Genomic DNA, 18,324 nt, shown 5'->3' on the forward strand with positions numbered 1-18,324 from the left:
GAACCAGACAAAGTGTTTTGGCTAGCCCTGTACACTGAGATGTGAAATGTAAAGGGGGCTGGTCATGCATCATACCTGTCTGCTACTGGGTAATGCTGGGGAAGAGGAGTCACTGCTCTTGGTCTCTGATGAGGAGCACACGGACCCCTGAGACTCATTGCTGTGGGGCTGCTCAGGAGACAGGCTGTCACTGCTGCTGTCCTCCTCAAACGCATATGAGTCCTCTTTCTTGGGGAACTTGCCATGGTGCACTACACAGACAGAGCACATGCAGTGCTGCACTGAATTTGTCACAGACACACACCAATACACATTAAAACATTTTTATTAGTATTAGGTAAACCAAGCTTGCAAATCTGTTTTAGTAAGGTTTGCAAATTCTCAGCCAAATAACATTAGCAGAGGCTTTCAGAATATTGTCTCTTTGTGTGTGTGTTTGTGTGTGTGTGTGTGCTCCGAGTGTGTGCGTGTGTACATATGTTTGTGTGTTTGAGCATTTGTGTTTGAGTGTGAGTGTATGTGTTTGTATGGAATGCAGCTGCAGCAGTTTGTGTACTGCACAAAGACTTTATCATAACAACGGTTTAATGATGGGATTAAAAAATGGCTTGTATGTCACTTGCACCTAGTTGAAAACACAGCCCTGGAAGAGCCACAATGCAGCAGGGGAAGACTGTCAAAGGACACTTGAGCACGGAGAGAGCACTGATAAGCAGAGTACTGAGATGAAGCCCTATCCGGACCAGGCAAATTCAGAGATCACAAATGGGGCAGGGGGTGGAGCAATTCATACGTGTATCTGAGCATGTGACCTGCCAGAAACAGACCCTGGTTTTAATCACGACAGCCACATGTTCAGCCACAGCCCTTGGCAAATGATGACCCCCTGCTGCACATAAACTGCAGGGCAGTCAGGACACTGTTATTTCCTCCACCTGTTGGTTCTGTTTTAATTCATACTGGCACCTGACTACAAGCTGTCTGCTCTTTGTCATCTTAGGTCACTTAAAGGACTTATTCCTAGGGGGATATAATACAGGGAGACATGATATAACGCCATATTTAAAATTAAGGATTTCCACACTACAGTATTGAAATGTCAAAAGCCATTCTGTTTTATTAAGTCTTGCCCAGTAGAGCTAAAGGTAACACTAGATGTTTTTAGAACTTATAAATGGACATCCTTATTTAACAGGCTTCTTCTTTTTCCCTTTAACATTTTAAGCTATATAATAAACAAAATCAATACAATTAGGAGCCAAATTCCAAAGGTTTTTGACAAAAACAACTGAGGGTCAACAACTGTAGCTAGCCAAATATTTTCTGCTGCCTCCCCACCCAAAACCCAGACCCTCCCAGCTGACAAAAAGGACAGACAGCTGTGTGACAGCAAACACCTTTGTAGGTGGTTTAGCAATGCCATATCAATCACGTGAAGTCAAAACACAGAGAAACAGAGGGGAGCATTCAATTGATCTAGAGAAAAGGGCGGCTCTAAATACAGCTGCTGTTTATCTCAATAAAACATGTTCTGGTTTGTACGTCGGTCAAGTAAACTAACAAAGCTAACCTTAGGTCAGTCTTGAGCAACAATCTTTAACGAATGTAAACAAGTAAAATATGAACACACATACAGGGTAAACTTCTGCAGAAAGAAGTTAACACTGCATGTGTTTCAATCCAAAAATCCTGCAATAAAAATTATTGCAGAAGGAAGATTCAAGTGAACATTTGAATCCAACAACTCAATTCCTAGGAATAATTGTTAAGGTTTCTCTTTAGTTTTGACATTGCATCAAACCGATCTCTCAGTATGTTTTAATGTTTTTGAACTAGGCCATGTTATTGTTGGAATCTACACTAAAGCACCACTGGTTATGTAGTAATATCATGTCACTCATAATAACGTCAGTGAACATTTTCTACTTAATTGATCCAGATGAAAAAAAACAGCACTGCAAAACTGAATATTAAAGACCTTTAAAACACTACTTGGCTTACAGTAGTCAGAAGAAAATTCCAAGAATGAATTAAATGACATGCTGAAAAAAATGAAAATTTATAGCACTGATTGAAAACGAATAATAAGGACAAGGTGGTACAGATTTCAGAGTTAAGATCCATTCCAACATTAGTGCTATTTGCTGTAATAGTAATTCTGCATATTGTACATGCACACAGCTACAGTATAAAATTAGATTTATATTTGTTAGAGCTGAAACAGATGTTGGGATGTGGTTAGTTGAGGTCTTTCAAGACTATGGGTTGAATTTCATTGGAGATGCACAAGGTATGTTACCATCAGTTAAAGCCAGTGAGCTGTTAAAAATAAGTCCCATTCCCCTCTAGGTATTACATGGAGGGAGGGAGGAAGTGACCCATCCATTCAGATAAAGTCAGGAGTAAAAGCATAGCCTCTGTTATTTAAGATACCTTTCATTGCAGCTTCTTTGACAGCTGAATCAACCGGAATGATATTCTTTTCTACCAGCTCCAAAGGGCCTGGTCTTAGCGCAATTCTCTCATTAAGATCGTCGGCAAGCCTGGCTCGCTTTAGTTTCATCTGAGTGGCCTGTATGGAGCCTTCCTCGGCTGAGTCTGCACAGTAAACATAACGATAAGCACCATTAATCCACTGCAGAAGCTTCTGACAGAACCACACACATGAGGCATGAGTTAAGTCATTTTGTGACGTAAACAGTTTGCGTGCGCTTCCTATTTTAGGAGCTCCTCTGTCCATCCTAAAATATTCTGCCTCGACTCATCTGCAGGGCTCCATGACATGACTGTAAACAGCCGTGCATTAATCAGCACTTCCAATTAAGAGCTATGTAAGGTCTGTGTAAGTAAAGTCTGGATTTTACACTTCTAAAGTACACAGCGCATCTACAGCGAGATAGTGCTGTTTCGTTCCAGTGCTGTAACATTGTACCACAGAGAAGCTCATCCTGTTAGTTCACATTACATAGTTATTTGTGATCATACAACACTTGACTTAATGCTACAGAATCCAAAAAATGGAGTCACTGCCCTTGCCATAAGTTGCGTAAGCTTTGCACTAAATTGCATCCCCAAATAATAAAGAACACAGAGAAAGCAACCACAAACCTCCTGAATGTGTAATAATATATATACATTTTAATGTTTATTTTGATAACTGTTGCATGTGCCACCAGTGTGTTTGTGAAACCTTTTCAACAATCCAAGGTTTATGTTTTAGGCTCTAATTAATCAAATATATTTCAATTGCAGAGAAATGATTCTACACCCCAGATTCTTACCTTGTAAAATATGCATGTTGACCAAATCTGACTTCTCCGGTCTACTTCTGATTTTATGTTTTAAGTAATCCCCAGTCTGTAAAAAAAAAACAAAAAAAAAAAACACAACAGTTTTTTCATACATACACTGATATATAACTGCAGCCTGCTTCCTATAGTATGTCATTTCACAGAATTCATTGTGATAAAGAATAATGTGAGTGTAGCCAAAAGTCTAAACTCAAAAAAAGTAAAAAACAAAAAAAACTCTTTGATTTATGTGAATACTGTAACCTTGCCTGGGGTAGAGATAGATGTGTGAGATGGAAAGCTGTCCGAGCTACAGCTGATATAGTTTCACGGTATATTTGGGTTTTTTTGGCTTGTGAAATTGCCATTGTAATTTTAATTTCCTCAGATCCTTGCATGTTTTTACTGTATACTTGTGACAAGAGATGTTATAATTTGATCAGAGAAAACATACATATATAAATAAATGTATAAGCATATTGTAATGAAATAATAATGTTCCTTGGTGTGTTTGATGCAGTGAACTAAACTAATAGCCCCCTGACTTTTCAGATGACAGCTATCTATAGCCTGTTCTTTGGCTCTTGGGGCCTTCTAATCTTATCCGTCTCTGTTGGTTGAAGTGAGATTTCAGAAACTTTCCATTCACCATTTGCCATTGGTTACTATCAAAGAACACTGTGAAGTATGGTGATAGCTGGCTTTGTCCAAAGGCAACCAGCGATATACTGGGCATTTTGTAGCATTGCTGCAAAAGTATACACTGAGTTTTGGTTGTCTAATGAGGCAACTGTCAATGTGGGCCTCTCACCATAGGCCTCATTGACAGCCCCAAAAAAATTGCAGTGCAAAAAATTGCAATGCCCTGATAGAAATAGAAAATTGCGATACCCTAATAAAAAACCATATTTAAAAAAAAAAAAAAGAACAACACTGGTGCGATAAATCACAGCTGGTGGTCAAGATAGGCCTCAACTGCCATAAATGGTAATAAGCATGCACATTTGTTCTAATCAGTAAGTCATAAAAAGATTTTAAAATGAACACACTACATATCATATAGTTCTTTATTATTCTTCATGATCATTATCATCAGAAAGTATATTTGTAAGATTGGTAGTGTTTTAAACAATATAATTATGATTAATGATGCTTTTGCAAGTCACAATTTTAATTGATATCAAGTAACATTATTCCAATTTGGTGCCGTGACTATGAAGGCATTATTTGTCTCCTGTAAGATTCACATTCTGAGTAAAAGGTCAGTTAAGTCTGATCCTATCAACCCAGCGCTGAAGATCTGTCTTTGAGTTGAGGTGCACCTGCTTCTCTGCTCAGTGATACTGAGTCTGTGGCATTCCCTTTTGTTACCTTGGATCTCTCAAGACTTTTCCTCTGTTCATGGAATGCAGCCGGGCTCTTCAGAGCTGGAAAAACAAACAGTGAATTCAAGCTGATTACAACAACAACTGATACCAGTAATACTCTCTGTGTAAACTTTGACAATTACCCTATGTAAATATACACATTCTGAGCCCTGCATTTCCAGCACCTGATCTGCTCCCCTGCTGCTATTCACCCAGCAATATTATTTTGGCCAAAAAAGATTTAAAAAAAAAACTAAATTAAAAAAAACTAATGTTTTTAGTGAAATACAACAGGTTAAACCTTGTGTTTGATGGTATAGTTTGCGTGTCAGTGTTAAATGCTCCTTATAGAGCACCTTATGAACTGTGAAAAGATATAAATGCATTTTGCCCCAAAACTGTTCAGCAGTACATGTATGAATATGGAAGGATTAACAATAGCCAATTAAAAACAAAAATTATGTAACATCGAAAAAAGGCTATTTTCTACAACAACAGATGTCTATTCTTTCTTTGCTCTCCATTTTAATGGAGGAGCAAACACCATTGAAAACTTTTATACGTAAGTTGTTCCATGTATGTAATGCAACACCTTTTGTTGCATGGTAGACATCTAATTGAATCCACAACTGGTTCATGCTGATGAGATATTTTGGTCAGAAACAGCATATCAGACAACACCACGATGGGGTTGTGAATCTACATGTTTGGTCGAGGGCCGTATGGTGGTTTACTGTGGAAGCTGCATCTTAAATATTTTGTGTCTAATATTTTAGAAAGGCTTCAGTTTACTATTTTGTATGGCGGATTAATTTGTTTACTTCAATTAAAAAATACAATTTTGTGCACAAGATAAATGCAACATTATCTCCTGAGAGATAGTGCTTTACATAATTGATATATTGTTATATACAGCAAGGAACCACAGTCTGACTGAATGTAATTGAATATTTGTGAGCTTGTCAAAGGACAAGGTGCATCTCATGTTCTTCTAGTGCAGACTATATCATTGAGCTTGTGGTCACACCACGCTTTAAAACAGCTCCGCTGCGCAGTAAAAAAGAAGAGCACCTCTAAACCATAGAGGGGGTGTCCTCAGAAGACAAGACACCCCTCACTAGGGCTGGAAAAGACCTACCCGTGCCGGGAAAAAGCCACACACGCGCTGAGCCATGCGTTCTCCAGAGCCTCTGAAACCACAGGCCAAACGACCCAAAGAGGCCTGGCAGCATGTTCAGGACTATAATAAACACCAGATGTTCTTGGTGGAAATGTATACACAGACCATACACATCAACCATGCTCCAAAAAAGGTTGAAATTACTGAAATAACTGGAATATCAATTCAGAAAGAGAAAAATATAAAGTAGTAGTAACTGAATCTTCCAGGCAGCCAGCAAAGCTGTTAAAATTTACTACGTTCGTTGAAGCGTTATACAATAAGGCCTGCATCATCCCAATTTCCATTATTGTGCAATTTAGGATACATTCAGGGTGACTTCCATTGCACGGGGAGGTAAATACAATAATGAACAACAATAAAAATGTTGTGCAATTAATATGAGCACGTTAAACCAGGCTGAGCAAGTGGGTCTGTGTGTGGATGCTAACAGGCTTCAAAACCCTTTACATCTGCTTCACCAGCCTCTTGCCTACAGTCCAGAGATAAACTGGCAATCCAAACTTCTTTTAAAAGAGCCGCAGACCAGCCAATCACATTTTCTGTGGGGCTTTATCTGTGGCAGACTCCAAGAAATGGATAGGGCTGGCTTCTGGTTTCCTTTAGCCTGCACACTTAGGGAGACTTATCTTAATGTTCCTGCTCATGCCATTCTGCAAAACTGCGCCAGAGATAGCACTCAACAGTTTCTTCCCTGAGCAGCATCTTTATACATGTGACCATATCAAAGATGTAAATATACAGCCATGACGTGCAGATCAGTTTTCTATTATGCTTTAAAACCCCCATTCTGTTGCAGGAAACTGCAGCGCCACAATAGTCCCCACTGCAAGCTGGAGAACAAATGAAATGTCCAGCAAAGTGGGGATTCAGGCAGAGATCTAATGTTTCAGTGCAACAGTATCCTGTTGTGCAATAATCCAAGTGTCTCAATGACTAACCCCCAAAGCCCTGTTTTCTTTCACTAATGGATATGGGAGGAGGTATATTTAATTATCCTGCATTGCATGCTGCTTTGATTGTGAAAATTCTACTTGGGCAGCTTTCTGGATTGCTTCAGAAAGATTCATTTAATTGTTGGCTACTGTTCTTTAAAAGCCCACCGCAGTTACATGGGGAGGTGGTAAAACCTTAGCCTCCTGACACTCACAACATATGTTGACAGCACTGGGGATTCAAGGAGGGTGGGAGCAGAGAGCCAAATTAATGTTATTTATTGTGTTTGTGTGTTTCTTACACTTGTGTGTTATGTTATAAAGTGTGTGTTATAATTTTGACTGAAAAAGTACAAAACCCGTCAAAATGTACTGAACTCGACAAGTGTATGCCAACCTGTGAGAATTATGCCAACCGCTGAGCAGTAAAGCTAAATCAACAAAATGAAGTTCTAATCTAGTTTGATGTAAACAGGTGCCGTTTGCGTAAATCAATCCTGCTGCAAAGCTGAATAGCACTGGCCCAAATAGCTTCTCTAGTACAAGAGCATTCCACTGAGGTCAGCTTCTGGCCTTGCTGTTATTTGTTTGCTGCCAGAGGCATATAAGATGTTTATTGCTTGCACTGATTCAAAGATCAAGCATACAGATCAAGTTTAAAAGCATTTGGTGGCTCGGGTTTCTCGTTTTTTTCATGAGGTCAGTGCATTGGCGTGTGGAGGCAGTGCCATTGCGTGTTGTGTTTCTCTGGTGTTGTCTGACATTACTGCGTAGCCCTTTCGGCTCGGCCCGCATTCCCGGCGTACCCATGATGCAGATTTGAGGCCTCGGAAAGCACTGGTGACGTTGACGGTGGAGTGGGAGGGAGGTGTTACTCACGAGGCATGATGCCCTGGTCCGCTAGCTGCTCCCGTGTCCTCCTCTGCTGCAGTCTTAGCTGCAGGACTAGGGGGCAAGGGGGAAAAAAGAAACAGGCTGACACTTGACTCTCACTCACTCCAGAACTGCAACCACCATTTCCTTTAAAGGTGCATGGAAAAGCAAGACTGTAATCTCTAAAAAGGCCACCATTGTGGTCTGATGTCAAAGCTTTTCACAGGTCTGATTGAAAGGCATTGACAAGACATATGGTATCTTTGACGTCACTGGCGTTTCACACTGAAGCGTAAATAGGCCCGGTGATATATAGGCATTTTTAATCACAGCAGGGCAAGCATGATAACCCTTAGATAATCCCTAAAATCCATCTCCTCAGAATGTTTAGTCTTTTAGGTCTTGCATATTTATGTTGTTATGATGCTCTTTAACACATGACGCATCTGGTGTTGATGGTTGTGAGCTGAGTAACACTTCAGGGTGGTGAAAGCCAGCAGTAAAACAGAGTTTTGGCAGATAGTTTGCACAAATTAGTTTGTATTTGCAGCACATTTACTAAATTTCAGCTTGTAGAGACAGCAAGCAGTAATTAACATATGTAAACATACGAAAACAAACTTTGAGCAAGATCACACATTTTGTGCGTGTGGGCAGACGACTTGCGTAACTTTGGACACGCGCATCCTTAACAGCTACTGTAAGATGACTCACCCTACAATAATCCACTCCAGCACAGAGAAAGAAAATTATTTTCCAACGTGCCATATCTCCCTGTTCTCCATATGATAGTGTACTGTACCTTTTAGCATGTAAAACAAAGCTAACTTTGAATCTTTCCTGGAATTCTAGAGGCTCATTTATTTCCATATATATTACAAGGCTAATCCAGAATGAGATAAAAAGCTAAAATATATATCACGACTGTTCAATGTGCTATTAATGTCCGAGTATTAATTCCCCAGCCCCACGTGAGGAGCATTGTTTTGCAAAGAAAGACTTTCCTTCTGGAAGAAAATAAATCCACATAATTAAAATACAGTGTCCGGAGCCTGCCTTATAATTGCAGGACTCACATACATTTATGACCAGGTCGACTGTATCCACAAGGTACTTTGGGGAAAAACACTTACAAAAACCTAAAAAGAAAACAAAAACAAAATGATGCCATGGACTGCAACATGTTTCTTAAAACAGGATGTACAACTATAGTAAACACAGTTTCTGCTTTTAAACAAATCTCCCTGCAGTGTGTGGTCCCCATGGGTGTGTCAGTTCACAAATGCGGGCGTTAGGTGTTTAGTCACTCACCGGAAGGCTAAATAGATTTCTATGCAATCTCTTCCTCTCAGCTTCTTAATTTTTTGCCAGATATATTCTCATGTTGATGTTACATGTCATGTGTTATGCACAGTGAGCAGTATTTACAGCTTGAAAAGAACCGCAAGGTTTTTAGAAAAAAAATCACAGAAAACATTTCCACAAATCAGGGGGTCTTTCAATTAGGCACACATTTCAAAACCATAGCCAAATTTGCTGGTGTAATATTTTCTAAAACTTACAACTGTTTCTGTCTTACAAAGCACATGTCCAAAAAGCAAATTCAAGGTAATGAACTGGAACAATATCCAAATACCAAAGTAACAGGAAATTATGATCGCACACTGACACATAGCCCTTTCCAGCTGGTTTACTGGATTCCTTTTGTTGCCATGCCAGATAAAGTCATAACTGAGCTGTAAGGAGGTAAATCTGAAGGCTGCCAAACAAGACATCCATGTGATCCAACTGTTCCTCAATTGACTTCAACATGTTTTCATATCCACCACTGTGGTATCAATAAACTTGTCCTGTGCTTCATTAAAGACATTATTCTGACCAAAAATGTGCATACAGTTGTACGCTGCCCCATTGAAAACTAAGACGTAAAATGTTCTAGAAAGAACGTACAAATTTTCATGGAAAGTAATCACTGTGCAGGCCATCTGTTGCCGCTTAGAGAGCATTGACTGAATGACCTATAACCTTTCTGCATCTGGCATGAAGTGCCATCACTGTGGCAAAGCCAGAGCCTGAGGAGTTCACTGGGCACTGACTCATACATGGCACATAAACGTAGCTGAACAAAGCCATGCTACAGTAATTACTAATAGAATTTGTGTACTTCAAAGTTTTCTACTCATCACAAACATGAAGTCAGCTGACTTTATTTGTGTGCGCCTAAGTGTTTTTCATTAGAAATTATTTCACTGTTTACATTACTGACAAGCTTTAATGTTGCATTCCCCGCTCAAAATGACCCTCAAAGGAACACACACTTTGATTTCAAGTAAATTAAGAAGTACTGTAAGCACGTTATCTTTTGTTTGTATGTGTCCAGGCCTCAGTCTCAGCATGAGAGGTACTTGCCATTTTCCTGGTGGCCAGAACATGAAGAAAGCATTTTTCCAGGGCCAAGCTCCTAGCCCTTAATGTGGCATCTTTCCTATCTCTTCCCGATAAAACAAAGATGAACATGTGATTGTCTTCAAATGTGAAAGCGATTCCAAATCTATTTATTTAATTATCAATGTATTCATTTATTTATTTTGTTTCTACAAAATATAAACTGAAACATACTTGTGCTGGAGTTGATCCTGCCCACATTCAGCTTTATCTTTTAAGATAAACGGGACCTGTCAGCTGAACATATATAGAACATACACCAAGAATATGTGGTTTAATATAGGCTAATAAACAGTGACACATAAAATGCAATTACATGAAAATGCATCATTAGAGTCAATCTGCTCACCAACTAGGCAGGTTATAGACAGCCCTGAATCACACCAATAGTGACTGCACTCCAGCAGTGCAATCAAAGTGTAAAAGACTCTCTGGATCAGATGTCTCCCTGAGCAATAAGAACCAGATGATAATGACACATAAATAGCAACACCAGTTGTCTGTAACATTTACACCTGCCAACAAGGGTTCTACTTTGTACTGGTGACCAAGGGGCAGGGACCAAAGACATCATAGATCAATTGTACAAGAAAATACTGGAAATGTGCTGTATTTCTCATGAGGCATAAACTTTGAATATTCTTTCCTGCAGTTCATGAAGTCTGTTCAACCGTGCCACTAGTACTAAGCATGGTTCTAGCACTACAGCTTACATAATCTCTTTTCCAGTAAATTATTATAAATTATTTAACATATTATTGTGTATTTTAAGAATAATAAAATCTTAGAAAAGAACTCTATGCTATGTTACATATGGGGCTGCGCACATCATATCAATAATATGATGAATATATCTTTTGGAAATGTTCAAGAATATAGAATGTTTTTGCTCTGCTGGCTCATAAATGTAAAATAAATAAATAAATAAATAAATAAATAAATATAACCTATAAAAAGCACAGCAGGATATACAGGATATACTTCACATACGTTTAAAGGAATCTTTATTTCCAACATGAATTCCCGCACTACTCAACAATAGCTGCTAGATAATAATATGTATTTAGAGCCACATCCAGCAAGAACATGGACACAGCTGTACTTGGGTATATATAGGTGCCTACAGCAGAGAAGATCCCTATTTAACTTGCAACATCTTTTAGTCCAAGTAATGACTGAAAAATTACTGAAATCCTTTTCTCAAAAAAAAAATTCCCCTGGTTGTGACAAGCCTATTTAATGAGTGATACATTTCAATAATAATTGGAAAATCCTCTCTGTAAGTGTGTAAGTACATGACATTCATACATCTAAAAGTTTGTAAAAATTACTTTTCTTGGCTGTGTGAAATGTTATCAGCAGACCTTTCAACACAACCACAACCTGACCACACAACATCAAAGCTTACATCACATCTGTTGCATGGCCATTACTCAATGACACCATACCATTAAACTACCCTTGTATACAGCAAGTTTATCGATGTTATATAAAACCATGAAATCAGTCTATGATCATCTATTCTCATATGTATCCTCCCACTTAAGATATGTTTTCTTTTTAGTTACAACCTTTGTATCTCTCTGCACACTTTGGTATCTTTGTTTGTGTGAATCAATGTCAACAGTAAAGTATGTGAACAAGCACTAAGCATTGAAATTGTAATTTAACCTCAATTTCCTCAGAAAACATTCTGTTGCATGCATTTGCAGTATCTTCATCATTGCAGCATGCTCCTTCCAACAATCACCATAACTAAACAGTTAGCACATACATAAACTGTAGTTTAAGGAGGTGATAAATGCTAGGTTGCGGTAGTTCCACTAGTTAAATAGAAATATTTTTATCACAATAGAATTGCCACTAGCAACACTGAAATTTATGGCATCACAAAAATTATTTTCCTTTCGCACCTGCATTGCCTGCGTTACTTGGAGTAGATTTGACAGGATTATGAATAATGTAACATTGATTTATTAGAATTGCTAAGCATACCCACCCCCCTCCCCCACTCCAATATGCTATATACTGCTGCTGGGAAACTTCTAAAAGAGTTCAATCGTTTAAGGTTTCTGATGGCGGCCCACCATCCACCTGTCCACAATCATGCCATGGCGACAAGCTGTGTGTGTGTGTGTGTGTGTGTGTGTGTGGGCCTATTTAATAGTGGAGAGTGGTACTGTACATTAGCACACATAAGCTGCTTTTCCACCACATGGTACCGGCTCAACTCGACTTGACTCTATTCAAATTTTTTGGTTTTCCATCAGGCAAAAGTTGTGGATAGTACCTGGTACCTAGTACTTTTTTGGTATCACCTCCGTTCCAAGCGAGCTGAGGCAATACCAAAAGGTGATGTGAAAACACTGCAGACCACTGATTGGTCAGAGCAACGCGTTTCATGCAGCGTTGCTAATAACGACCGGCTACATTGACGGGGGTACTATCTGCAGTGGAAAACGAAGTAGTCTACCTGGTACCAAAAGTGAGTCGAGTCGAGTTGAGCCGGTACCATGCGGTGGAAAAGCGGCTATATCCTTTATATCTAAAAACCGTGGCCTCTGAAAATCATACTCTCTGGGACACACACAAGGTGAATGTGGCTGTGGATAGGAAAGCGCCAGTGTAACTTTAGACCAAATTACAAAACAGTTCCTGTAATTGTGACAGTGCCAGCAGGCATGCTGTTATGTCATCTAATCACACAGCATGTGAAGTTATGAACACGGGGCTGTCCTGCCCCTTCAACCAATACTGAGTAAGGACACGTGTGCAGTGACCACACTCTGACACTGAGTTAAATACTGCTTGTTATCCCCAGTGAACACAAAGATCTCTGCTATTACAAAGTAGGAAAACGCTTTCATTTCAGTAAGAGAGAAATACTTTCACTAACTGAACTTGCCTGCATAAACAAGAGTTCAACATCTGCAGTGTATTAGTGGTTAAGTGTGTGTGGATAAAACAAGATGCCTTCTAAATGTCTTGGTCCATGCTACATTTCTGACCGAAAGCTTTCCGTTTTCACTTCCTCTGAGCACTGTGTAATTTCCCACGAATGTTAGGTATTCTAAACAAGCTAAAGGAAATGCTCAATTTTCATTCAAACTGCTGGTGGGCAGTTACCATGTAGAAAGACGAAAATGCATTGCATTTTGATGCGCAACTGAAGGTCTGTGTCGGATTTATGGGCCAGCATTTTCCTACTTATTTCAACATTTAAGGAATGATCTGAGCAGTAGCATTTTCATCAGAGAGGTGGCAGTATTGACCATGTTTTATATATATGCACATGCTGTACGCGCATATATGTACACACACACACAGAAACGCACATTCACACATGCACATGTACACACACACACACACACACACACACATACACACGTACAAACATACAAACATGCATGCACACACACAATTATATATTTAGGTGGCTGTAATGGATCTTCAACAGGTGGAATAGCTTTTCAGTATGGCAATGGACATTAAAGTTCAATATAAAATGTCAAACATAAATAAGAAATAAAATATTGGTTTGCAGAAATTTCACAAATTGTGATCCTTCTCAATCTTACAAAGGAACAAAAAGTAATTTATCACATAACACCTTTTAAACAGTTGACATTATTCTATTTTAAATTCAAAATATAAATAAAGATTTTAAAGATTTAAAAAATCCTTATCCTGTAATTAGTAGCTGGCACCTTTCAGCCAGGCACATCCTTTCTCTCAGTGATTTAAAAAATAAATTTAAATCAGAATTATTCAATTAGAAAGTTGGAAACAAAATAAAATTTAAAAAAAAGTTCAGAAAAATTGATATATCAATAACAAAGGAGATGCATTCCATGTAAAAAGTAAAAAACAAAATAAAAAAAAGCATTACCTAAAAAATAAAAAGTAACACCATTAACATTAAATAGGCAGGACAATCTTTGAGGGACTTACCTGATCTGAACTTGCTTCGAATCAATAAAGAATGCTCAGAACCCAGAAGAGTCATGGTGTTCTGTATAAAATTCCAATGTCAGATGAACAACAACATAAATAAAGCACACCCCTCACTTTAAACCAATAGCTGGTTCCAAGGAGAGAGACACCAAGTCTAATAAAGAGCACTTCATCAAAAACTGATCTGATGAAAAAATCTGATGAGGAAGAAACAAGAAAACTAACAGAAAAGAAAACAAGGGGAGAAAACAGCAGTATGCCTCTTCTACACATTAATAACTACACTTTCCCTTGAGGGTTGTTGCAGGGCAGCCAGCAGAACTTGTGAAAGGCTTTGGTCCCATCTAGCCCTGATCCTTCACCAGAGAGCGAATGATATCCCCCTTGCTGGGAGGGTCTAAAAAACCAGAGACTCAGTAGACCCTCCTCCAGCTGAGTTTACTATCAGAGCTGGAGACTCCCCTCTAAACCACCTTCCCTTGGGATCGCCACCACGCAGGGATCCCAGTCTGCCGTCCAAATATAAACCACTCTTCAGACCAGTCTGGGGACGGGGAGAGCTTGAGAGTGAATGTAAACAGAAAAAAGCACAAATAAGAGCCTCAGTCCTTTACTGTGGCCTTCGCATACGAGGAAAGCACCTTGCCTTTCTCTGTACTGAAGAAAAGAGGATTTACTGCAGACTGACGGACAAATGGTTTGTGAAACCATGTTGCCTGTGAGCCACAGTTAAATGCAAAAAACCTTTAATTGGAAGTGTAATGTCTTTCCTCCTGAGATTTACAAAAAATATTTTTTGTATTTACAAAAGCTTTGTGTGGCAACGCAGGGTTTAAACACACACTTTGAGGTCAATGTTTTACGCAAGTGACCTCAAAGAATACTTAACTGAATGGTCTTGTTCAGAAGTACTGTTGACCAAACATCATGACATTAAAAAAAGTATCTTGAGAGAAAACCCCAAAAGTCAGTCCTTCCTCCAGCTCCCACTTGCAATCATAACATTTGGCTGTATTTTCCTCAGATTTCTGTTAAATGTCTGCAGTACCTCCATGGAGACATTAACACACTGCATGCCAACTGTCTCTGAGACCTCCAACATTTATCCTTGCTAATCTCTCCTAACATGACAGATTTATTGAATTAGTCTTAGCACCACTTGGCCTGCATCACACTTGTTTGCCTGCTTGTGTTCTCCCCGCTACCTGATAAAACACATTTCAGGGTAATGATCATTTTTCAAACTGCAACAATAAAATCTTAATAGAAAAAGAGTTCGACTTTGAAAATGTATTGCTTCATAACAAAATATTCTTCTGTATTTTTTTTTCAAACAAACAACAACAGAATGGCTTCATAGCCACTGTCTCAGTGACCTTGCATACGCAGTCACAGTTGTTTCCGGGTTCTGGGTCCTTTTTTTTGTTGAGAACTATCCCTCCTCCCAGCTGAAGTGCTCTTGTGGGTACAGCTGAGAATGCAGCTGCCAAATGTCTGTGACATGTATAATGTCACCATGCCTGCCCTCCTGTCAGAGACGGGTCACGCACTGTTGACAGAGCCCCAGTAACAACCACTGAAAAGAGACCACTCGCCCCTCTGCTCCCACCCTCTCTCTACCCCCAATACCGGACACAGCAGTTAGGACCTGCTCTTGGCAAAATGCTTGGCTCTAAACACAGAAAATGGAGACATCTGAAGTAGAGACATACATCACAACTGATGCAAAAAAAAAAAAAATCCACTGAGCAGAATTTCTGTCCACAAGCCATGCATTCTGGATCACACAAAACGGCAGACACGAGTGCCACGTGCTGGACCTCATTCCATTATGCGATCAAAGTAAACTGTTTATAGTAAGACGTTACAAATTCATTTGTTCCCTCTCGGAGAGCCCCAAAACCACATACTTTACTGATTCAACATTGGACAGCTTAATTAGCAGGTGAAAGTGCTTAACGGAAGGTTTTGCCAGTGGGTTTGACAAGGAACACAGCATCCTTGTGAAATACCAGTGAAGGTCACAGAGCCCTGTCCTAATCCCCGCCTTAATTGGGCCTGATGTCAATTCAGATGACATTTTTCATCTGACTGGACGTGCTGGAGCTTCTCTGCGTAGCACTGCCAGTCATGAATAACTTGGCTAGATTTATGGTAAATGTTTGTATACAGTAGTGCACACAGAATTGGCAACTATTATTATTTAGAAAAATATTAATTTTAAAGGCATGCTATATCAGCAACAACTATTTTTTCCCGTTTTTAGCCGCATTGAATTAATCAACAAGCATAAATTCTGTTTATTACAAGGGCTGTTTATTGGCACTTACTAAGTATACAGTGAAAATTTTGTAAACAGGCACACTCCGTTTCTAGTGTTATTGATAAAGATGAGTATGAATACATGACATGAGGGGTTCAGCCTACAATGAAATTCAATTTTTCATAGTGGTGGAAAGTAAACTTACACTCAAGTGTACATTTTAGTCTGCCACATTAAACAGATATAGATCCACTCAAAGCTGAAGGAAAAACAGCCACATCTACACATGATTTTGAGAAATAAGAAAACGAATATTGCTGGGGTTCTATGAAACATAAATCATGGCTATGAGTCTTACACACATTTATGCATATTTAATATTGCATGTGCAGGGATCTTCCTCAAACATGTAATTACTAAAAACAAAGACCTGGCATTCTCAAAATGCTTTACATGTCTTAGTTTCTATGGAACCCAAGGAATTCATTTGTTGCTGAGACCAATGGTAGGCCTTTGACAAGTGATATTATTAAAAGTGTCCTGACATCAATTCCAACTACAAGGAAAATGTAAAAAACAAAAATATATAGCATGGTTAACTGTTCATATGTCTAGAAATAAAGCACTATTGAGACAGGCCTAATTATTTGAATCAAAGATATAGACCTCATTATGGTGTTTACAGTCAGATGGATTAGTTAACTCTGTGTGTTGTCAATTCAGTCCCAGTGGCAGCGGAGCCAAATTTAGCTTGCTTGATGTGACAAGACTAGTGTTTCCATAACATCAGCTGTTATGTGTAATGAGCCCCTGCTTTAATTATCCTAAACCATTCTCATTCATCAATTTTCTCTAACAGTTATGATCAGAAATTAGTGGATGTTATTATTTTTAGTTGTGACGGTAGATCTCATTTTTGGGAGCTGGACTGGGGGGGTTGTTGGCTTTCCTCTGTCATGGTTTTGGCTCCACGTCAAACACCGTCAGACTGGGTCTCCCAGTGCAGACAGTCAGAGAATGGATGTTGCCTGCCGCATACTGTCTGGAGCCAGAGAGGCCAGCAACGGCTGCACCCCCCCCCCCCCCCCCCCCCCAAGAAAACGTGAAAGTTACAAACAGTGAACAATTGCTTTGTCCAGGCGAGAAAGGCCTGGGGCAGAGGCAGCAGCTGGCTCTTATCTGTCTGAAGCCCATTGGTCTCAGTTACAGTGTTGCTTTAATTACAGTTCTCTGCTTACCGTCGCTGTTGGGACTGGCCTGGAGAGATGGCCGCATCCACAGGTAAACATTCAGAAAGGCTGCACTTAAGTCATTCATCAGTTAACACAGGGACAGCACTGTCTGCAGGGTTTTTCCTTTTTTGTAGTGTTAGACCATCTTTTGTAAAATGTCTACACGGAAAGATTGCTGACTTTATGTGCTTTTACCATCCTTGAAATTTAATTTGAATAATCTTGCATTTGACCATTTCTCACAGCATCTTTTTTTGGACCATGTAAGCCTGCTGAAAACAAATACCAGACATACCACCCCACTCAAAATTTACAAAGAGGCAAAGGGTTTGTTATGACCACTTCTGACAAAGAATGGGTTTACATCCATTAGGATTTCAAAACATACAAATGGCTGCTTATGATTCATCCATGTGATAATCTGGCCCATCAGTGTGACCAGAGTGATGTGTGATTTCTCACACGTCTCTTTTGTGTTTTTGAATTTGAGGCAATGGAGAGGGGGTTCTGTCAGGCTCCACGTGAGGAGTTGGCCTGAGCAGGGCCCGGGCAGTAAGATGGACTTCAGAAAAAGGAAAAGAAAAAGAAAAGAAAAAAAAAAAACAAATCAAAAGTGACAAGAGCCGCTTGGGGCCTGAAGTCTCCTGTGTCCAGCAGACACTGGGAACTTTTGGTGTGAAAGTCTGGGATAGCGAAAGCAATCTGAATGGAATCCAAAACAAAACAAGGACACAATCGCATAGGTTAGCTCACACAAAATCTGGACAGCACAAAGTCAAGCACTG

At 39.4% G+C, this 18,324-nt stretch overlaps 1 protein-coding gene across 3 annotated transcripts in view; it reads right to left on the minus strand.

Annotated features, from left to right (window-relative positions):
* Positions 1-18,324, minus strand: part of myocd (myocardin) — a 119,328-nt gene that overhangs the window by 14,322 nt on the left and 86,682 nt on the right. Inside the window, exons 1-6 of one of the 3 annotated variants that reach the window (XM_064323061.1) lie at positions 14,042-14,481; positions 7,652-7,717; positions 4,662-4,717; positions 3,282-3,357; positions 2,434-2,598; positions 76-281 (exon numbers count right to left, since the gene is read on the minus strand). In XM_064323061.1, coding sequence (XP_064179131.1) covers positions 76-281; positions 2,434-2,598; positions 3,282-3,357; positions 4,662-4,717; positions 7,652-7,717; positions 14,042-14,096 — 624 coding nt within the window. In that variant the 5' untranslated portion in view covers positions 14,097-14,481. Of the gene's footprint in view, positions 1-75; positions 282-2,433; positions 2,599-3,281; positions 3,358-4,661; positions 4,718-7,651; positions 7,718-14,041; positions 14,482-18,324 lie in introns of those variants that run through there. The other 2 variants (XM_064323060.1, XM_064323059.1) reach the window with 2 other exon arrangements.

The sequence above is a fragment of the Anguilla rostrata genome, chromosome 2 (assembly GCF_018555375.3).
Source record: "Anguilla rostrata isolate EN2019 chromosome 2, ASM1855537v3, whole genome shotgun sequence".
NCBI lineage: Eukaryota > Metazoa > Chordata > Actinopteri > Anguilliformes > Anguillidae > Anguilla > Anguilla rostrata.